Here is a 23,201-nt window from a genome sequence, read left to right on the forward strand (position 1 = left end):
TCGTGTAGGTATATATATATATATCTTCCTTCTTTCTTTCTCGTTTCATTTTCCCCATCCCAGTTGTTTTTTCCTTTTGAACAGTTTCTTTCTATTTCACAATATTTATTGTACCTTTTGGATTTTATTTACTCTTTCAGTTTCTTACACTAGAGAGACAAGACAGTGTTTACATATTCATGTTTGATTTATTTCACTTATAAGTAGGGTCTCTAGTTGTATCCATTTAGCTATAAAAACCTTTCTTTATAGCTGAGTAATACTCCATAGTATAAAAATAGCAGATCTTTTTTATCCATTCCTCAATGAATAGACATTTGGGTTGATTCCAAGATTTAGCTATGATAAATTGTGCTGCTTTAAACACAGGTGCACATATATCATTGTGATATGATGTTTTCAATTATCCTAGAGAAATACTCAGAAGGAGACTAGCTGCATCTAATGGGACCTTTAATCATAGTTTTTTGACTGATTTCCATAGTGGTTGTACCAGTCTGCACTCCCACCAACAGTGGAAAAGGGTTCTTTTTTCCCCACAGCCTTTCTAGCTTTTGTTATTGGTTAATTTTTCGATGATAGCCATTCTTTCTGGGGTAAGATGGAATCTCCACGTTCTTTTAATTTACATTTCTTGGATGACCAATGATGTTGAACATTTTTTCATATGTTTATTTACCATTTATATTTCTTCATCTGAGAAGTGTATATTCATCTCCGATGCCCAGGGGTAGGCATCTCCGATGCCCAGGGATAGACCCCATTTCCTTTTTTCTTCACGTTCATGCTAGCAGGTCTAAAGTGACCCACTCTCCATGCTTCCATTTGCACTTCTCTAGTGACTCAAGGTCCTGAGTATCTTTTCTTGTGCCTGTTGGCTGTTTATATATTTGCTCTGGAGAGCTGTCTGTTCAAGTCTTTTGCCCAACTTTTCATTGGGTCCTTTGTCTTCTCATTGAGCTCCCTTGGCTTTTAAATGAGCTCTGGGTTAGGCACTCAGAAAGAGTATCCTCTCCCATCGCAAGACATTGCTGTTGGTGTGGTGTGAGCTGCATGTGTTGACTGTGGGAATTTGATGATTTTAACTAGCACAATATGATGCAAAACTTGTTTTAGTAATTGGCATGTGTGGAGAGCCATTCTGTGGCCTTGTTCTTATTTTCCTATTCTGTGCTCATAGTAATATTTATCCCACCTTTATTATAAAGGGAGATAAGTGTATTACCTGATCTGTTTTCCTCATACATTTAAACAAGCATTTGAAGCTCCAGGACAAGTTTCCTATTTCATCTCAAGCTACCTACTAGATGTCTTACATAACAGTTACCTAGGGGTAAGAACAACTGTTAAGTTTCTCTGTTTGACTCTCTAAGAAATAATTGGAAATGTCTTATGTATTATCTCTGCTTTCTTTTCAGAGGTTTATGGAGAATAGCAGCATAATTGCTTGCTATAATGAGCTTATTCAAATAGAACATGGGGAAGTTCTCTCACAGTTCAAGTTACGGTATGTAGCAAAATAAGTCGGTACCACAAGGTTAACAATTTTTTAGAAAATCTTATCTGTCAGAAAGCTGATGTTGACAGGTTTATAGCTGAATTCCAGGGATTTTGAAACCATTGAACAGGTAGTGGCAGCTGGTCAATAGCAGTGGCTAAACCCATTGGTATAATGAAATAATTTGGAATCATTTCTTCTTTTGACAGTATTTCCACTATTTACAGCAGCTTCAAAATCATAACCCAGCAAAAGTCTGGTTTAATTTTGCATAATTAGATCATGATTAAAAATAGTCTTTGAGGACTGCATTCTGCTCCTCCTCTGAATATTTATGAACTCCTACTTGCATTGTTACAGGGTACAGGGTGCCCACGGGTATGTCCATCATGCTGACTGTCAAAACTGTTATGTGGCCACAGGTAGCATTTTCATGGAGTTAGTGGCCTCTAAGTGAGTGAAGTGTCTTCGAGGAATGGATGGTAGGCTTCATTACAGGTGTGTGACACTTCAAGAGCAGGTCTCTCCTTGGCTCAGCCCCAAGTGAGATCCTTAGTGTTCGCCAAAGCCCAGAGACAGCAGAGCAAGTCCTGTGTCCAGATTTTCTTGTACTGTTGGGGTCCTAGCATCTCCCTGCTTGGCTTGGCCCAGCTGTGGCCAGTTCTCAGGACCTGATCTCTTCAACCTGCCCTCCGTAAGCCAGAGAGCAGGCCCAAGGAGAGCTCCTTCTCTACCCTTGACCCCTGAGAGGGTCAGGCCCCAGCACTGCCTGGCAGCTGCAGGAAAGTACTGCATGGCTTCTATTTCCAGCTGACAAAGGTCACTGGTAGCTTCATGCCCAACTGAAGATAAGCTTGCGGGGCTGGAGATGGAACCCCAGACCTCACCTATGCCCGGCAAGTGCTGCACCACGGAACCACATCCCCAGCCCTTTTAATAATTATGCTTCTCAGCTAAGGTATTTGTTTTGCTTCCAGAGATGAATCTAATTCGATTCTGTCTTTCGGGAGCAAAATCGATCGCAAACAACTACAGAATCAGGTTTTTCCTGGGTGCACCCTGTCTAGGATGTTGCTTTTTGGCAAAACAGAAAGCTCTGAAAAGTAAAGTATTAGAACAAATACATTTCTTAGGTGGAAGAGATTAAAAGAGAATCTCAAACTGTGGGAATTCAGATATTTTGGGGATTTGTAATTACCAAGGCCTTTGATGAGGAATAGCGCCAAAGCTGCGGTGAATGTTTAATCTTTTGTTTTCTTTTTCATCTGTATGTTTATTACCATCAGATGACTTCATAGAATTTTTCTAGAAAGCTACATTATCTTTACTCCAGTAAGTTATAACTTTTAACAATGTGCATTAATTGTTCTTAGCTTTTAATGTGTTTGCTGCTTTTAATTGAGGGTAAAAATGTTCAGTGATTTTATTTTAGATGTTGTACTTACAATAAGTCCAACAATAAAGAGAGAGTACCATGTAGCTTGTAATATCTATAGGAAAAAAGGAACAGACCAACATTTTATTGGTTCAGCTGCTGCTGCTTTCTTAGGCAACAGTCAATGTGAGGGTGGCAGAAGCCAGGAGATCCCTAGCCAGGCCTTGGGGGCTACCTCGGGGACTTGGGGACACCTTGTCCATGGTGCAGGCAGGCCTGGCAGCTGGAAATAAACAATGCATCCAACTCAGGGCACGAGGAAGGAGCTTCAGGTGATTGTGCTGACTAAACCTATTTAGACCCAGGACACTGAGAACATCCTAAGGTGGAGAGCTCTGCAAGTTTCTAAGTGTCTCTCACTGCTTGAAAACAGCTGAAGGAGTAGAGTCTGTTGTTGAGAGCATAATGCAGGGACTCGAGTTCTCCACACAAAGCGATGTGAAGCTGGTGACAGACTTGACAGGAGGCTGTGGCCCAGGAAGGCAGGTTTACCTCGCTCTTGGACCCTCTTACCATTCACACCAGCTTCTGCTGCTGTTGTTGGCTGATTCTGCCTCAGCCCTACATGAATTCTCTCCCTTCCTGCTGTGTATGTGCATGTGCTTGAGTGCAGTTTGAAGCACCCCAGGTCTACCAAGTTTGGGCCCAACAGAAGGTTGAGGCAGTGGCTCAAACCCTGTGTACCTCTGGCTCTTTAGAATGTTCAAGGACATTTAGACCACCCACTGCACCCCCAGATGCACAAGTGACTGTTGTTTGCTACAGGCTGGGAAATGAGCTCCTTATTATACAATGCCAGAATAATTATAGTCTAATTATGTAATACTTTCCCTTACAGTTCCGCCCCCAGCTCAGCTAAATATGTAACGTGACCGTGATTCTGCAAGGACATGGTCTGTGCCGCAGGAGAATGTTGAGTGTTGGTGGCCACTTCTGTTCTGGACTGCATGTTTGTGATTGTATTTATTTAACCAAGAAAAGAAAAAGACCAAGTCTGACCTGATCAAACAAAAGATGTATCTAATTTTAAGATTCCTTTTGTAGAATAACTTTTTAGAGTTGTAAGACCTGTATCACATGGTTGTGTTCATTTGGTGAATTAGTCTGCTGAGCGGAACTCTGGAAATGCAGTGTCTAGGGTGACCCAAGTGAAGTTAGGGCCCTTTATCTCTTTTAAAGTTCTTGTGCCTCTTTATCCTAAAAGGCCTATTTTATCTAAAATAAAGATGTTAATTTAGCCCTCAGCAGGAGTTTCAGTGGATCAGTTTATACTACTGCAGTTCTAGTTCTTCCTTGCCTCTTTACCTAATCTAGCAGTTATATCCATACAGTTGTTTATTTTTTTTTAAAACTTAAGACAGTAGTGGGCCTCAATTTTAGAAAGAATTGAAATTTATTATTATTATTATTATTATTATTATTATTATTATTTGGTACAAGGTCTCCCTACGCAGTTCAGAACACATAGTGATCTTCTTGTCTCAGACACCCCAGCCTGGCATTACAGGCGTTCACCACCATACCTGGTTTTGGGGCCAGCACTCCACGCCTGGGGTCCCAGGGCCAGCAAAGCATGTGGTATTGGGATCGAGCTCAGGTCCTTGCACTTTCCAGGCAGGCACTTAGACCTCTGAGCTATCTCCCAGCCCAGAACTGACATTTCTGATGGGCGATGCTCTGTATTCTGTGGGACAGCCCATCTCTCAGTATTGGCAGACGACAGCTGTAGAGTGATATATCTTGACAGGGCTCTGTGTGACAGCTGTCATGGGCAGAGCCGAGCCATAAACACCTGGTATGCCCTCTTCTGCATCGTTGCCATGAATAAGCACCAACCAGCAGCAAGCCCACTCTCCACCTACACACACACATACACACACACACACACACACACACACACACACACACTCAGTGTAGACCCTACTGGGCAACGGGGAGCTTGAGGTCAGAATCTTCACCCTCTGAGCCACCTCCTTGCCCAGATGTACCTTGTTCTGAGTGGCTTCACTGGGAGGGAGAAAGGCCCCCAGATAGAATAACTTGACGAGCAAAATAGGTGATCCCATTTTGGGTTATACAACAAAAGTTTTGGTTGACCCTGACTCCAGCCACAATGGACAGAGAAAAAGAGACAGGTGACACTTAGCATGACAGTGGCTACCCAGTGTGTGAGTGGCAGCGCAGGAGCAGAATTGGGCACCCACCTTTTGCAGGGTGCCCTGCGCCCCATTGTAGCCCTGTGCTATTTTTGGCCCTTCTGCCCAGACCCTGTGATATCTGCCTCCCTGTGAAGCTTCAAGGCTTCAGGAAGGAACGGGGGGGACGGCTCCACTGCTCACGCTTCCTAGGTTTGCACACTTAGGCCACCTTTCTTTCCCTTATGTTTTTGTGTCCATTTTCCAACTTCTTGACCTGAAGGATAAAAAAAATGAAGACATTTGAGATGCAGTTATATGGTTCCCAAGAACAGAAAATTAATAAAGCTAAGGCTCTTCTGCTTAAAGAATATGAATAATTAATCAAGGCAATTAAGTTCTCAAACTCCAGGAACATGACTCAAATTGATTACCCTATTTTGCTGCAGGTTTATTTAAATAGAGCCATCAGCCAAAACAGGGTAAAAGGCCAAATAAATAGTGTTGTCTTGTCATATTTGTCCCAGTGGAGGCAGGAAGGAAAAGAACATGCTAGCCCAGCAGTGTCCTTCTGCCTCAGCTGTCAGTGTGAGAACGATGCAGGTCCTGCTGGGCCTCAGACCTACTGAAGGGCTTGTGCGTTGTGGATAATGATAAAGTGAATGTTTAATCATTGGCTCTGCAGGTTGGAGGTGAGAGCTTGTATAAAGGCTGCCTCTTGAATGGACAAAGTAATAATTTCCTGCAGTACCTGTTTACACTCTTAGTTGAGACCTATAGATACCTCAGAGAAGATACTTAAGCAAGAGAGGAATTTGTCATTTGATAAAATGTGTTAATTAGAATTTAATTATCCAGCTCTCAAAGTTGATAGATTAGCTCACAGAGAGTGTGCTTCTCCACACTGAACTTCTGAAAGACCATTGTTGCCTGAAAATGCCAAGCCAAAAGGCCTGGAAAGTGCTTCTGCTGTGCTAGGTCTTCCTGCCTCTCAGGATGTGGTGTAATAATGACATTGGGCATGGCCTCAGTGTCCTCTCTTATTTTTATTTGTCCTCTATTAAAAGACTATGGTGATAAGTCCAGTGGTGGTAATTAGTATACAGTTCAGGTTAGGTGGGCAAGTGAAATAAGGAAGTGGTCTGGACTGCTCAGGGACATCAGTCAGGTGAGGCTGGTTCCTTTGCTGTCCTGTCCTCCCATAACCTGGTAGTGGGCTTAACTTCCTCATAGACTGCCACCATCATCTCTGCTGCTATAGAAATGTAACCGATCATTGGGGTGAAATCCTCCACTTCATGTGCAAAGTTCCTTGCTATTCCTGGATATAGTAGTTGTTGATTGGATATTTTGGGTACACTTGTGAGTAGAGATGGGTTAAGATTCTTTTTTTGTCTTCTTGCCCAAGGTTTTTGAAAGCCTTAGAGAATAAAGACATATTGTGGTGTGATCTTCCAAATAACAATAGCTGCTATGTACTGAATTCTTCTTCGCTTTGGTTCCAAGCACTTTGAGAAATGTCTCACATAAACTGTGAGCCAGACAAAACCCTGTGAAGTACACATTATCATTCATCATTTTATAGAGGAGGAAGTCAAAAGTAAGCAAAAATAAATAAAACACTGTCCAAGGTTCTGTAACTGTAAACACAGCCAGATTTCACTCAGTGCTTTTTGCCTTCTTCCTTATAAATCAATCAAAACAGGGCAGCCAAGTTAGACTGCCTTGATGAGTAGAAAAATGACATCATAAGACTTTGTTTTATAAGAAGAACTATCCATCGAGAAAATCAGCTTTTCATATTTTTCTAATGGATAAGAAAGCATTTTCTGGGATTCTTTTGACAGTCAGTATAAATAACAGCTCTAACTACATATTTACTGGGTTGGACAATAAATAACTTACTGTATTTGGAGTTGCTCTAGATTTAGAAGTTAGTTAAAACTATAGCCACAAATTGAGAGCCTGATTTCAAGTATCCCAGAAGAAAAGTACTTCCATGGAGACTACATAGGTGCATGAACCGGGCAAGGGGAGTTCTGCCGTGTTTGCCTTTCGTCCTGCCAGTGGGCATGGCAAAGTAATACCGCAACATTAGAGGAAGAAAGAGGTCTTTCTGTGCTTGTTGCAAAGGGCCAGAAAATCTCAGGTCCAATTTGGCCTAATGAGGTTTGCCTAACTGGAAGGGCTTGACTTTTTCATGACCAACAACAACTGTAAAGAAGTGGAACATCATTGCAGAATAAGTGGAGCTTAGAAGACAGGCTCATCTGCATGTTTGTTCTGTGTGTTAGTATCCAAAACACACCTCATCCATTCAGCTTTTCCTGAATTTCAGTTCTCTCTGAATCATATACAGAAAAATATGCATTATTTACATATTTAGTTTGAAAGACTACTTTTTTCCCCAAAACATAGGACCGATACAACAACACACCTTGAGGTGGATAATTTATAATAACATAAGTTATTGCACATAGTTTTAAAGGCTGTCAAGGTCAAGGTAGCAGCAGGTTCAGTGTCTGTCAAGGTCAAGGTAGCAGCAGGTTCATTTATAGATGGAACTTTCTGTGTCCTCACGTGGTAGAGGAGCTAGGGACCTTACTTGGGTCTCTTCTACAAGGGTCCCACTCATGAAGATGGAGCTTCATGATACCATCACTTCCTGAAGCCCCATTTCCTAATACCATTGAGTTATGGATTTCAACACAGGGATTGTGAAGGGGCACCAACACTTAGACTGTAACAGCAACAGAAGTACGCAGGTATGAAGAATCTGGGCTCTTTACTTGGTTAAGCTAAGAGATAAAATGCAACTTCTCACAGAAGAACTAACAGTAGGCTTTTGTATCTTTCAGGGCCTGTAATTCGGTCTTTACAGCATTAGACCACTGTCATGAAGCCATAGAAATAACAAGCGATGACCATGTGATTCAGGTATGCAAAGAAACACTTTATGTCACTACATATCAAAGCAGCACCTTTCAACTTTGAGCTGTCCTTTATCAAGTACTTTTCTATAATCCTCATATATATAAACCCCTTTTTTTCAAGAAAGGAAAGTCAAAGTGGGCAAAGAATACTGATAGACTTTAAAAAATATATTTAATAAGGAATAAAAATCATTAATTCAGATTGAGACTTGTGATTCCCTTGATAGAGATGTGGTAAGTTCTTTGGGCCATTGGTCAAGACAGTATCTATAGGGCTGGGGATATAAATCAACAGCACAGAGCTTGCCTGGCAAATGCAAGGTTGTGAGTTCCATTCCCAGTACCAAAAAAAGATAGTATCTACACAGATGTATTTCATATCTGTAGAACAAATGTTTATAAATGTCTATAGGAACAGAATGATTTTAAAGGCACATAATCATTTGCCTATGGTTGGTATCTAATTGTATAGCACTGTTATACTAATGCCGTCTTTCTAAAGAAATCTGTGTAGTAGACAAATCTTTGTTGAAATGATGTGTTCTTATTTTAACTATTGAAGAATGAAACATCTAAACTTAAAAATACCTTAAAATGTACACTATTTGGAACTGACCTGCCTGCATCAGGTTTGTAAAGTACTGCTCAGGAATACACACACACACACACACACACACACACACACACACAGTCTCATTTAATCTCCCAGTGGACCCATTCGGTGACACTAGGAAGGAGATACAACTGGCCAGGCGTCCAGAGGAGAGCTGTGGCCTAGCATGGCCATGAAATTATTTGACGGAAGACCTAGGAATAAGTCCTGAAACCAAAACACAGGCCTGGGTCTCTGCCTCCAGAGCCTTCCTGCCTGGTTGTTATTTGTCTGTATTTTTAGACTGTTTTTCAGGGCCAGGGAGATGGCTCAGTAGGATAGGTGCTTGCCTGACAAGCGTAAGGGCCTGAGTTCAATCCCCAGTTCCACCAAAAGGGATTCTGAGTAAGATGGTGCAGCTTTTTCCTCAGTGACTGTCTTTGTGCTACTTTTAAAGATGTACCAGCAATCTGAAATGTAAGACTCAAGGCAAGAGAAAACAAGGAAAAGCTGAGCAGAGAGTGTGATATGGAAGGGGACACTAAAATGACTTTGCATGTAGGTCTTGAGAATGAGTCCCTTTGGACAGTGTTTTATGCATGTTCCTGCTTAACGTCAGTGTCCTCCTCTGAGCACACGAGCTAAGTAGCTTGTGCCTCTTTGTGAGTACAGCTCCGCTCGCTAGGCTGTAGCCCTCAAAAGAATAGTATCTGTTAGCACTCTTCTCCTGTCTCCCTCTTTCATGGATCTCAACTAGATTTGCTCTGAACATTTCTCAGATGCTTACCTTGTGCCAGGTATAGTTCTGAGAAGTTTTATACATATATTATATGTAATAAGATATGATGTATATTCATTTATGTCCTAAGACAGTCCTGCGAGCCAGGTACTACTATGGCATGCACTTTACGGTTGAGGAAACCTAGGACCTGAGAAGTTATGTAATTTCCTCATGGTTCTACAGCCTATCATGAGCCGGGGTTTGAACTTGGGTTCTTGGACTCTGAGTCATTTCCTTGTGCCCCTCATGTGTTCTGAGGCTACAGGATCCCAGACTGAAAAAAGGGCCAGACCTCTACCCACATCTACAACCATATGTGTGAAAGTGTACAAGATAAACATGGAAAACAGTGCAGCCTTTATTCACTCATCAGATGTATGCTAAACAGCCCTTATTACCCAGCGATAGCTCCAAAATGGCCTTGGCCCTGGGGGACTTTGATGTATTTAATGGGAGAGAGCTATAAAGAGTTCACCCAACGTAATATAATTAAGTCACCAGAAGTCTGCACAGGACTCCTGGAAAGCTCTTGGGAGTGGTGCCAACTTGGACTGGGAGAGGTCAAGGAAGCCTTCCTAGAAGAGGAGAGGGCATTTTGATGCTGAGTTGGTGAGGCAGAGACAAGGCACTCAAGGCAGATAGCACATGTGCGAGGCCCAGAGAGGTGGGAGAGCTGTGGGGACCTCGGAGCCTATAGGGCAGTAGGCAGGGTCACAGGGCTGGCCTGGTGAGTAGGGGTGAGCTGCCACTGTGGCCTACCCTGCACAGGGACAGGCCCATGGGGTCTGGGACTCTGTCAAGATACTACCGGAACTCCTGCTCTTCAGCCCCCTACAAAGCACCCTCCTACCCCTTGGCCCTGGAGTGATGGGTGTGAGTAGGAGTTGTCCCCAGGTAGCAGCCTCCAGGTGGTGCAGATCCCCCAGTTCACAACCACTGTTACTGAGTCACTCCACTGGGAGGACAGGAGTGATTACAGTTGTGGTGGGAATGGCTCTGAAGCTGCTCATGCCTGGAAGCTGAGCCCAAAGAACATCAAGACCCAGGTGCAGGTGGCGCACGTTCCCACACACTGCACCCCTTATCCCCAACACCTGTTCTCACCTGGTGACCATGGGCAGGGATGGGTGGGTGCAGGGGTTTGGGGACACTGTGGGGCCAGAGCAGCTGCCCTGGGAACTTCTGACTTCACACTCCTGTGTCTAGCAAGTGTCCTCATGGATGCCAACATATACCCTCCTCCCCGACAGTATGTCAACCCAGCCTTCGAGAGGATGATGGGCTACCACAAAGGGGAGCTCCTAGGAAAGGAACTCGCAGAGCTGCCCAAGAGTGACAAGAACCGAGCAGACCTCCTTGACACCATCAATACCTGCATCAAGAAGGGAAAGGTGGGTGAGAGGATGAGACCAATCCACACCCCACACCCCAGGAACATCAATGTCTGTCCTTAGATTGGCTTCTTTAGTAACAGTGCAGTTAGGTGGGAGATCTCTGAAGTCTGCAGGAGGAGCCAATGAGTCAGTGCATTTGGGATCTCACGTTAGTCGGGTGCTTGTCATGATGGTACTGGATACTGTCTTGTAAATGGACTCTTGCCCAGATGAATATGTTCCCTGTTATGTCTGGGCCGTCATACCTGCCTCTGAGCAGGGTCTACCCTGAGAGCTGCCATGCTTCTTCAGATTAGCAGTGTGTGAGGAACTAGGTGAACTTAGCGTCAGTACTGATGAGTGGTCTCGGTTTCTTGTGCAGCGCTCTTCTCTGCTCTCTCTCCTCATCTCTGTCCAGTCTTCACAGAGAGGGGCACTGTGCCCCCCTTCTCTCAGTCGCTTGTGTTCATCCCAGTGCAAGAACACAGGAGGGGCCTCTCCACTCCAGTCCCCCCAAGGAGCACGGCCCTCAAGCATCCTGGAGCCTCCTTGCACTGTTTCCTCTCCCCTTATCCATCATCCAACAGCTTGTTCACCACTGTCTCTAGTGAATAGGGCCATCTTGGGGGCAAGTCTGGATTATAGATGATGATGGCCAAAATTAATTTTTTTAATAAGAAGAGCAATAAGACTTGAAAAAAATAGGGTGTTCGTAAACAACTGTCAAAAATTTTTCCCAAAGAATTCAGCTCCATGACTGGCAGCAGCAGAGTGCATGCTTGTTAGTGCCATCCTGTAGTAGGGGGTCAAGAAATGGCCACAGAAAGCCTCGTCCTGACTTGGAAACAGTGTAGTGCTCCTGGGGCTCCCCCTGAGGTCACCTGCTCTTCTCCTCACTGAATCACCAGGGTCCAGTGACTGTAAACTGTGGACAGCCTGAGCTGGGAGGCCCCTAGAATGAGAGCTGCAACGATGCTCAAGGGAGAGGTGAAGAGATGTAAATTAATAATCAGTCCCTTTGCTTTCTAATGTGGGCCAGTCACTTAGAGTCTCTGAGCCACAGTTTACCCACCTATAAATTAAGGATGATGATAGCAAGCTTATAGGTGGTAAAGGTCTCAGGGCCCACTTTGCAGACCTGGCACCATGGCACCACTAGGGCTGAGGGCAGGAATTCCACCCCCAGAACAGATGCCTGGCAGTGGACACGTTGGTCTCTGTCTTAACTGTATGCGTTGTGACAATGTCAGCGTTGCATGGGTGCAGCGATCCAGCAGAACACGTAGGAATGTCACAAAATCTGGTGGGTGCTTTCTCACTCAGCCGGTGAAGGCCCTCTAGTAGCAGCAATGTACATTGACAGAAGGATTTTAAGAGCTGTCTTTGTCCATGTAGGAGTGGCAGGGGGTTTACTATGCCAGACGGAAGTCCGGGGACAGCATCCAACAGCACGTGAAGATCACCCCAGTGATTGGCCAAGGAGGGTGAGAGCAAACTCTTCCGCTCTTTCACTGCTGCTGAGGGCTGGGGACCCGGGTGGGCATTGGCTTGTCATGCTGGAATGCCAGTGTGAGCCTACGTCCATGCAGGACTGGGGCTGTGCTGTCTGTGGTACCAAGGGCATCTCTGCCCAGTCAGCTGCAGCCCCCAGCATGGTCTCCCTCCCCATACTCCTGCTCCGTGTCTCTCACAGAGCCTCACCCCACCCCAGCTTCCCAACCCCACTTGATCACATGTGGTCCTTCTGTTCTCAAGACCCAGGACCAGGAGGGAAGGTGCTGAGAGCATTGACTCCAGGGATCGCAGATGCTCCCTGGAGATCTGTTTATTTGTGGAGAGACAAGAAAAATCTTGCTCTTCCTTCTCCCAATTCAGCTGTGTGAGAAGCTTCCCAAAGCCACGCAGGATCCCTAGATCACCTTGCTGATGAGCCCCTGTCAGTGAGTCCGAAGATCAGCATAGCATGAGAGTTTGGGTCTACAAGGAACACATGATGTTCCTTGAAAGCACACAAGATAGTGATTTTCATGTCAGTATCTGGGACTCAAAGAGTCTTACCTGTGACTTTCAGGTCTGAGTCCCTTGAAACTTGCATGATCAGAAAACTCAACATTCCACAAAAATCACAAACTATCAGTAGATTGTTTCACCTTCAGTTTTACTTGTTCAGTTAGTCTGAGAATTTTCCTCTTATAAATTCAGAGACGCTGACCCCTGGCTATATCATGCTGTTTTGTAGTTTGCATCTCCCCTTGGGCTGGAGGTCTAGGGCACAGACAGGCCACTAACTGAGGGTCACACACCGCAGCAGAGGCTTCCCTGGATCCTCATCCCAACAGGCATGGCCTGAGAATGGCCATCCCCACCAGTGGTCAGTGTGCAGGGCCTCTGAAAGAAGATACTGACCTCACCAGTCATGCTAGTTTTGTCATCATACTTAGACCATCTTTTCAGAAAATGGAAGCAAAGATTCACTTTTTCCTCATGCACACACGTGTGTGCTTTTGTGTGTGTGTGTGTGTGTGTGTGTGTGTGTGTGTGTGTGACCAGAATCCTTAAGCAACCAAAGCAGAAGAGATCCTATGACCTAATAATTTCTGTCAGAATAAGTTTTTCTGATCTGACAGATGAGACAAAGAAATTCTTTTATCCAGACACAATGTCAGTGTTATTTCCCCTAATTGTAGGCAGTGAGCTATAAGAGGCAAGTCTGATTAAAAGTAGGGAAATTTCACCTCGTCCTGTTGGAGCAGAGCTCAGTACAAAATAGACCATACTTTCTATGCTCATTTTAGCATCAACCAGAGAAAACTGAAGCAGTGAGAAATAAAGAAAGAGGACACCCCAGCTCCTTCTGGGAAAGAGTCTAACATAACGTCTGGATTGGACGCCTTTGCTCTCAGTAGCAAATCTATCCTGAGTTGCTTTTTGCCTAGAGCTGTGGCACAGGCTGTTTTGCTAACAGTGGGCAAGGCCACAGGCTGAGTTTAGGTTGCTGTCCATGACCTTGAAATAAGAAGATTTTTCTTAGACTGGAGAAAAAAATGATTCCATTAGGACAACCATAGTGTGAAATAGGGTGGAATATTTAATACAAAAAAGAACAACCCTGAAATTTGGACTTTGTCCAAATGAGTCTTTTGCTTTTTGTGTAAGCAGTAAAATTATTCATATCAGTTGAATTAAAATCAGTTTGTTGGCAGTAACGTTTCATGCTACTGCTGATGGTACCTGGGCCCCAAACTTCAAGAGGCAGCTCTGAAGGGAAGCATCCCAAAGAGGATTGGGGGCCTGTGGGGAGCCCATGGCTCACTCTTCCAGTGGGTTGCCCTCTTCCCACCCAGGGCACTGTTGTGGGAGAAGTGTTTCTATAGCTTGGGTTTTGTTTCAGTTCAAAATGCACCCTAGGAGAAACTCCTGAGTTTTGCTTTAAGACTCTGCTAATGTTTCCATTTGCTGACTTGTTGGACGGCCTCCTCTCCGACTCACTAATCACCGATTATTTATGTTACTAGGAAAATTAGGCATTTTGTCTCACTCAAGAAGCTGTGTTGCACCACTGACAATAATAAGCAGGTACAGTATCCGGCTCTCCCATTGCTGTCAGCGCAGCCTTGTGTGCCCTTCTCTCTGCTACTCGCTGTGTGTTCTCCATAGCCCATTGTCATCACCAGCTAAGCCCATTGATGGGAAAGTCAGACAGCTCGCAGATGGTTGTGACAGTCCCCCCACAAGCCTCTCTCACTGGTTGTGCTGGGCCTTGTGGCTCACTCTGCAGGCCAGTGCACTTTATGACAGCATTCAATTCCTCTTCCAAACAACAACAGCTACCACCACTATCACCACCACCACCACCACCACCACCACAAGCTTGAGTTCCTGTTTCTTAAACAAATAAAAAAATACTCATTTGAGCATTTCAACCCTACAAATTCACATCACATTTTCACAGTTCCAGATCAGTACTCTGATAACTTTTCCTGCCATTCTTCACCTCATGGCAAGAAGGGGTCACTGACCTTTATCACTCTAGGGACCAGTTTCTTGTAAGACAATTTTTTGGCAGGGAGGAGACAGTTTCAGGATGATTCAGGGGAACTCAAAACCTAGGTCCCTCACAAGTACAGTTTACAGCGGGGCTCACACTGTAGCTCCTGTGAGATCTGAGTGCCTGTAATAGGACCTGAGCTCTTCAGGGAATGCCGGGGATGGGCCCAGCTCAAGAAGCATCTCTGGCTACTCTTCCCCTGCCACTTGGCCCATGTCCTAACAGTACTACGTCACAATCCAGGGTTGGGGATCCCTCATCTAGAGCAATTCATTTGAATGCTCTCTTCTAAAATAACAGAATTTTAGTTAAATTTCTATTCTGAGGAACAGTCGCTTTAAAATAGCAAACATTAGTAAAGGTATTTTTCCCTATTTAATTTATGTTTTCACTACTTGATCATGTGGATTTCCAACTCAGATTTCGTAATTTATTGGTTTAAAAAATGCAACAAACATAACGATCAATGATCTAGTTTTAGAAACTTATAAAATGGGGCCCTTGACTTTAGTGAAGATTTTAGGAGAAGCGCTGTCTCTAAGGAACTGCAAGATTTCCACGGTGCTGCATGTGGTGGGGTCCTGTGGAGTGCAGGATGAGGGGAGGCCTGTCATGGTGGAGGCTGGGCTGGGCTGGCAGGAGGGAGCAGCTCCAGAGGGACAATAGGACTAGTCCAGAGAGCCTGCAACTGGCATCTCAGGACTCTGGTGGCATCCAGGGCTGTGTGCTCATATATCAAATTTGGTCCAACCTAGAATGCTTCCTTCAGCACTGAGAATTTAATCTAGAATCAGGAAATGTTCAGCTAATACCAGAAGGTCATGCAGAGAGGCAATTCCTTGGAGACCTCCAGGAAAGGAAGGAAATGGATTTCACAGGAAAAAATGATTCTTCCAGTAGCCATATTGAGACATAACCTGAGGGAAAACAAGGTCTGCAGAAGGGACCAAGCAGTGGCAACAGGGCAGGCAATCCTGGTCCCTCAGAGACAGCTGCTGGACATGAGCAGTGCGAACCACCATCTGGGGGCTGTGTAGCCACAGGCTGGGCCTGGGTCCCTGGACTCATTCATTTTCCTGTAGGTATACATCTGTGTCCCAAATCAGGTTCCCCTTCCCCACCAGTTCAGTCTCGCCCCCACCCTAGTGCATGGGCCTGCCAGTCTTGTCACCAGCTCCCCCGCTACTCCACATGCCCAAATCCTATCAGTCCTTCAGGTTCAGCCTCCCGTCCTGGGCCTCTGAGGTACTTTATCTGCCTCAGATCATCCCCTACCTGCTGTCATAGCTATTTATGTGCTAAATGCCCTGTCCTCTTTGGGGTCTCAGTGCCCAGCTGCCTGGCACATAGAAGATCCATGGGCTATTAGCTTGAATGAAATAGGCTTAGTCTCGGCCCCCTGCCAGCTGTGAACTCTTCCTGCCTGGGGAAAGCAGACAAACCATTAGCATGGAACCTCAAGCCAGGGCCACCTCTTGCTGTCTGCAGCTCTAAATAGAAGCGCCTTTACGACTGTGAATCAGCCTTGTTCTGAGCAGAGTGGAAATGCAGCACTTGGAGACCCTGAGCCATTGACGTCACCTAATAGTGTTGCCCAGGACTAGAGAGACTCAGATTTTCTAATAATAAAGCATTTTTCCCTCAGCTGGCTCCAGTGCTGCTGTTTCTCAGCAAAGGAGGCTGGAGTATGGCTGAGCACTGTCTGCAGCCGTTCCAGGAGCTCTGCTTTCTGGGGTTCAGCTTTGACGTCAAAATGGACTCGTGGGTTTGCATTTGAACAGCGATGGAGTTACAAGCCAGGCAGCCAGACTTCTGGCTGTGTTTGTTATCAGCAAAGATTTCTTTTCCTCTGCAAGCCCTGTAGCTCTTTGCCAAGGGGCTGGAAGTGCTTGGAGAGGTTTGTTTGTCTGCTCTAAAGGTTCCCCCTCCACATGCTTTCTCTCCAGACACAAACCATCAGCTGCTTTAGGCTGGTTCTGAGGGTGTGGGGTCTGTGCCCTGCAAGCTAAGGGGGCCACTGACTGGTGAGCAGGTAAAGCAAAATGGAACCCAGGGCAGAGCGAGCTGCCAGGGCTGCCAAGGCTGCACAGGAGGAGCCTGTGGGATGGATGGGTGACCCTGTGGGCCTAAGACCAGAGCTGGGCTGCCGTGGCCATGCAGCATTTGCAGGGTGCAACCTCCTACCCTGTATTGGCTTTGACCCTCCACAGCAGGACAGAGCCCCCCAGCAAAGGCTGTGTGGCCTGTACAGCCCACATCATATGCCAGCCAGTTTTTTGCAGAGGATACCAACCCTATTTCTAGAAGATAATTTTCCTCCTTGAATTCCCTACTTCCTTAAGCCCTTAGGCCTCTCCATCCCAATCTACATGCCCTTTGCATCCAAGCCCAAAGGCCACCTCCAGCCTTGCCTGGAGCCTTTACAGTGAGAGAACCTGAGACCCCTAAAGCTTTTGCCTTTGCACAAAGTCAGAACCCAAATGCATGACATGGTTTGTGGAATTTTAGTGATCTGTGGCCATAGTCTGGGATCCAGATTTGCACAGGGACAAGGAAACATCTAGGACCCCAGTGTCATACCAGCTCCCCACAAGTCAACCCAGAGCCAGGTCTAGGGAAGGGGAACCTGGCCACCAGAGGGGCCTCCTGGTCACTAGAGAGGCTGCCCTAGCCTCATCACACAGGTGTCCTCATGCTCGCGTCTTCCTCCCTGCCTTGGATGTGACAGTGTGGGTGTGTGGCAGCCATGAAAGCATGTCACTGGTGGCAGGCATGGAGCCCCTAAGAGCAAGTGTGGGAAGTCAGTGAGGAGGAGGCCAGGGTGCATTTGGCAGCATCCGTCAGATGGCCTTGTCCCTTTTGGTGCAGGGATGACCTTGAGGGCCATGGAGAAGCCTTCAGGGGATGTGTCTCCTGTCCTCCAAGAGGAAGCAGTTTTATTGTAAAGACAGACACATCCCATGTGTGAACAGCACTAGAAAAAAGTCCCATGTCTGGGCAAGACATGGCCAGATTTAGAGGAAGCCCATCAAGGGTCTAGGACACCGGCTGACCATGCAAAGCAAAGCCAGGCTGCCCTGATGTCACATGGGGCTCCACCAGGCAGGAGAGTGGCCCTGACCTGGGGATACTGGCAGCCCTGCCCTCTCTCATTTCCCAAGGAAAGGTTGTTCCAGCCTTGAAAAGTAGCAAGGGCATAACATTGAAGCGAAGTGTAGCAGTTTAGTGTGGGGGAAGTCAGTTGTCATGGAAATCCTTGTTTCTTTCACTGCAAGTTGATGTGGACACTGTCCCAGCCTCACATCCACCGGGCATGACACGAGGACTGCACCTTTGAGGACATTTCCACTTAAGTGAGAGCAGTCAGGGTGGAGGTGGGGCTGAGTTGGCTGAATTGGCAGTGATGAAATCTCACGTGGGTTACTGCTTTTGAGGATATGTGGGGAGTATATCTTAGTTTATAGTAAGCTGCTTAATTGTTCTCTGTTTTTATTTCTATGTGTTTGCTGTACGTTGTGCTCCTCGTGAGGAACTGGTATGCGTACGGAATACATCTACATCTTCATCCCCTACTCCCCCCTCCATGAATCTTTCCATCTTTTGGTCTCCTGCCTCTTTGCAAAAGATTGGCTGGGCAAGGTGATGCCCACTAATAATCCCAACTCTTGGATGGCTGAGGTAGGAAGATTATATGAGTTTGAGGCCAGCTGGAGCTACAAAGTAAGTTCAAGGCCACCCTGAATTACTTATTGAAGCTCTGTCTAAAAAAAAAAAAAAAAAAACGCAAAAAACAAACCTATCTCCCTACTTCCTATTAGCTGTCTTTTTTTTATTGTTCTTTAATTATATTTTAGGTTTTTCATATAACAGATACAATGTGGTATTTAATCTTGTGTGGCTAATTTATTTCACTTAACATTATAGTCTCAAGGTGCATCTATTTCTTATAAATGACTTTGTCCTGTTTTATGACAAAGTAGTCCTTCATTGTATATAAATACATTTTCTTTATCCCTTCATCTGCTGATGAACATAGGAACTGCTTCCAAGATTTAGCTATTATAAATTATGCTGCTATACATGAATAGACATGTATCCCTGTAATAGGATGTGTTTTAACTCTTTGGGGAAGATTCCCAGAAAGGGAGTAGCTGAGTCAAGTAGAATTTCTAGTTTTAGTTTTCTGAGGAGTCTCCATTCTTATTTCCACAGTGGTGTGCTACTTGACATTCCCACCAACAACATAAGAAGTGTTCCTTTTCCCACATGGCCCTACCAGCGTTCGTTGTGACTTGATTTCTTACTATGGCCATTATTTAATGGCCAGAGATGTTGGACATTTTTCATGTATTTATTGAACATTTGTACTTCTGAGAAGTGTCTATTCATTTCTGTTGCCCATTTTTGATTGGGTATTTAATTTCAGGGATATGAATGTTTTTGAGTTCTTTATGTATTCTAGATGTTAGTTCTCTTTCTGAGGCATAGCTGGCAGTTTTTGCCCCATTCTATAGGCTGAAGGAAAAAAAAAACAGGGAAAAGTTTAAGGGATCATATGAGACCCAACATCAGGGGAACTGTCATTCAATACACCTGACCAAATTTGGTAACCTTAGTAGATAGTAAGGTTTCCACCAAGGGAGGTAATCAAACAGAATTAGACAGCACTTAATGGGAAAAGCTATCTGAGAATGCACTGGAAGGTAGACTTGATCAGTGGTTCCTAAAGTATGGTTCCCTGAAACAACAACAGAAGTATTGCTGGGGATTTGTTGGAACTGTGAAATCTGACCTTCGAAGTCAGAAACCTTGGGGGTGGCTTCAGCACTGTTTTAACAAGGATTCAAATGTGCCAGAGTTTGAGAGCTGGTGGTCAAGAAGAATGGCTTCAAGACTCAGATGATGCAAACTCTGCTCCTTAGTTCATGAATAGGGTCTTGTTCTGAGTTAAAAATAGTCAGGAAAGATTGTTTGTGTGACCCATTGTCTCTGTGACCCTCCAGGCCTCCCTACTCCACATAGAGTTTTGATCTCTGTGTGACCACTATACAGTTCACATGGTGTTGCCAATGTTATTTGCTTATTCATCAAGGCAAGCATCCAGGTCTGACTCCTTAAAACAAAACTGAAGAAAGTAATGGAAAACATGACCTCAGTTGCTTCAGAAAGTGGCTGTTCACATTTGGAGGCATATTTTATGTCTTTGATATAGCACTTCAGTACAGAGTTTGTACATATGTACCCTACTCACAGCAGGTGTCCCAAAATATTTATGGATATATTTGGTAAAGCTACCAAGTAAACAAAATTACCCAAATTTTTCCGTTTAGTTTCAGAACATATTTACAAGAAGCTATTTAAAGAAAGGCCTCTGATGTTGCAAGACCACATTTTTCCCTGAGAAACCGCCTTTGGAACAACTGAACCATGAGCAGGCATGAATGAAGTACCTGCTGTGTTCCAGGGGCCCTGGGAGGCTGTGTTGTCATAAGGGAAGAGGGGATGCTGAGAATTCAGTGGCAGATTGTGGGCATGGGCTGCTGTGTGCCTGGGCTCAGAGGGCAGAGACAGTTCCATGATAGTGTGGTGGTGTCTGCTGGACTGGTTATGACAGCTGCATGAGGCTCCAGGGGTCTGGAGGTCCCAAGCCAAGGGGGAGTCACTTGGCTGACCAAGGGCAGGTACACCAATGGTACTATGAGGTAAACATTGTTGTTCTTCACTCTGACAGAGCAACTCAGCCCTTCATGGCCAGCACTAGTGCAGAACTTTCTTTGACCTCTCTGTTATCTCACCTTGCCCTCTGTCAAATCACTGAATGTTGGGAAGATGGGAAAGGAAAGAGCTGTGAGTCTGAACTGGAAATAGTTGTCCTCTGTGTGTGACAGTAGGACTGTCAGCAGACTAGGGCAGACTAGAGGATTAGTAAGTGCACTCTTGGGTAATAGACTTCTGGCCTTGAGGTCTATATCTGGTCCTTCATCCCTTCCTCTCTGGTACTCTGTTTCCTGACGACCGTGAACTGAGCAGCTTTGATCTCACAAGCCCTGACAGCATGAAGCTTCAGCCTTGGGGCCAGCTGACCATGGACTGGATTCCCTGGAACCATGAGCCAAATAAACAATTCTTCCTTTAAGTTTCAAGTGTTGAATATTTTGTCCAGGAACAGGAAAGTTTACTAATACAGCATGAAACTATTAACCCTTCCTTTCCTGTAAAAATTTACTCCAGCAGGGCTCCATACTGGAGGCCTAACAGAAAAAAATTAGCATGCCGAGAAAAATAAGATAGGTTTGGTAATATTTTAGTTAATACCCACAACTCTAAGGAGGAAAGATTTCTTTTGGTTTACAGTTTGTAGAGATTCCTGTCCATGGTGGGCTGGCTCCAAGGCAGGAGAGAATTGCTCAGGCAGGACAGACAGGAAGCAGAGAAAGAGATCAGAGGAGGAGGAGGAGGAAGGTTATCCCTTCGGGGCTATACCACCAGTGATCCAAATTTTTCGGCTAAGTTTTACCACCAACACCTCGTTTAGTTATCACTTCATCAGTGGATGGATCCATTGATTAGTATTGTACCCTCATGATCAGATCACTGCCACAAAGCCCCCCCCTTTGAGCACATGGGCTTTGGGGGACATCTAAGTATAAACATGATAGTAATGAATGGGAGCATATAGCTAAGTTGTTTCTTAAAGGTTAATGTGATCTACTCATCTCTAATGCAGTTAAGTCTAGAATTTAAAGAGTTGAGACTATGCTGGTCTTTGGGGAGAAGAGGTGTTGGGGGGAGGGTTCTTTTGTGTGTGAGGGTGCTTGTTTTTGAGACAGGATCTCACTATACAATTCAGGCTGACCCTGTGCTCACTTTTGTAGACCCCCAGACTGATCTCAAACTCATAGCGATCTTCCTGTCTCAAGCTCCCAGTGCTGAGGTTACAGAAATGTGCCACCATGCCCAGTTCTGGGAGAAGGTTTTACCTCTAAATTTAATTTGAATCTCAAAGGTTTCACTTTAATATGATCTGTGTCATTTGGACTATTGCAAGATTCTGCTATTTTGGAGAATTTCACTAAGAGAGCCCAAGACATTTTACGTTACTTAAAACCTGACTTTTGTTAGTTTTACATATTTACCAATATCTTATGCAACTTATAGGTGTTAGAAATCCCTGGAATTCTTTTTCCTAAGTACCAGCTTATAGCTGATGCCTCAGAAAGTATTCACTCCCTTCCCTACTGAGTTTTTGACATCGGGCTGAGCCTGGGCCAAGGAGCCTTTCGCTCATTTGGTGAGCAGCAGTGGTTCTCTGACACAGGGCAGAAGAGACTGGGGTCACTGTGTTCCCACTTTTCTGCTGCCCTCTTGTCCTTGGTATGACTAATAGAATTCTGCTCACTCAGCTCCTGCACTCCAGACCAGGGAACCCCATTGATACTCCTGCTTTCCTGGGCCCCCAGTGTCTTGGAGGCTGCCTCATTCTGAAGATTGTATCCTCATCCCAGCTCTGACCCCATGGCTGCAGTCCACCCACTAGGACTCCTGTTGTCCTGCCCCCGCCTTGGGTCTGCTCTCTGCTCCATGGTTCATGCCAGAGCCAGCTCATCCCAGCTGCTGAAGATGGATTACTTTGTGTAACTTTGTGAGTCAGTTGTTAAATCAGCCTATTATAGCTTGAATATGATGCATCCCCCAAACACTTGTGTACTGAGAGCTTGATCCATAGTGCTGCTGTGTGAAGAGATGGAGAGATGACTGGGTGATGAGAGATGGCCTCATGACTCAGTGGATACCAAGAGGTGGGACCCGTTGGAGGAAGTAGGTCCCTGAGGGTGTGACTTTGAAGGGTGGCTTGTCCTCGGCTGGCTCTCAGCCTTGTGCCACTGTTCCTGGCTACTGTGAGATGAGCAGCCTTCCTCCACTACCCAGATAGCTCTGCCTCACCCCAGGCCTAACAGCAATGGTGTCAGCCAGACTTGAACTGAACCCTCTGAAACCATGACCCAAAATAAACCTTTCCTTCTTAGAGGATTTTCTTAAGTATTTGGTCACACCAGTGAAAAGCTGACCACTGCTGTCATTGTTAAAAATTAAATTGCAGAGCTAGGTATAGTAGCAATGCCTGTAGGCTTAGCTACCCAAAGTGCTGAGGCAGGAAGGATGGTTGGAGCTAGCCTGGACAACAGAGAAATGCCCAGTCTCTTAAACTAAACAAAATAACTCCAAAAGGTTGAGTTGTATAAGCATGCAATTAAAATTTTTGTAAGAAATAAGTACTCACAGGGCTGGGGAGATGGCTTAGTAGAGTAATCGCTTCCCTGGCAAGCGCAAGGGCCTAAGTTCAATCCCCAGTTTCAAAAAAAAGAAGAAAGAAAGAAAGAAAGAAAGAAAGAAAGAAAGAAAGAA

At 45.1% G+C, this 23,201-nt stretch overlaps 1 protein-coding gene across 6 annotated transcripts in view; it reads left to right on the forward strand.

Annotated features, from left to right (window-relative positions):
* Positions 1–23,201, forward strand: part of Pde8b (phosphodiesterase 8B) — a 263,896-nt gene that overhangs the window by 172,370 nt on the left and 68,325 nt on the right. For all 6 annotated transcript variants that reach the window (XM_023708079.1, XM_023708078.1, XM_004647794.2 and 3 more), the window contains exons 6-10: positions 1,419–1,507; positions 7,927–8,005; positions 10,625–10,765; positions 12,143–12,231; positions 14,263–14,323. In XM_023708079.1, the coding sequence (XP_023563847.1) occupies positions 1,419–1,507; positions 7,927–8,005; positions 10,625–10,765; positions 12,143–12,231; positions 14,263–14,323 (459 nt within the window). The remainder of the gene's footprint in view (positions 1–1,418; positions 1,508–7,926; positions 8,006–10,624; positions 10,766–12,142; positions 12,232–14,262; positions 14,324–23,201) is intronic.

Source organism: Octodon degus, unplaced genomic scaffold, assembly GCF_000260255.1.
Source record: "Octodon degus isolate 3935 unplaced genomic scaffold, OctDeg1.0 scaffold00328, whole genome shotgun sequence".
NCBI classification, from domain to species: domain Eukaryota; kingdom Metazoa; phylum Chordata; class Mammalia; order Rodentia; family Octodontidae; genus Octodon; species Octodon degus.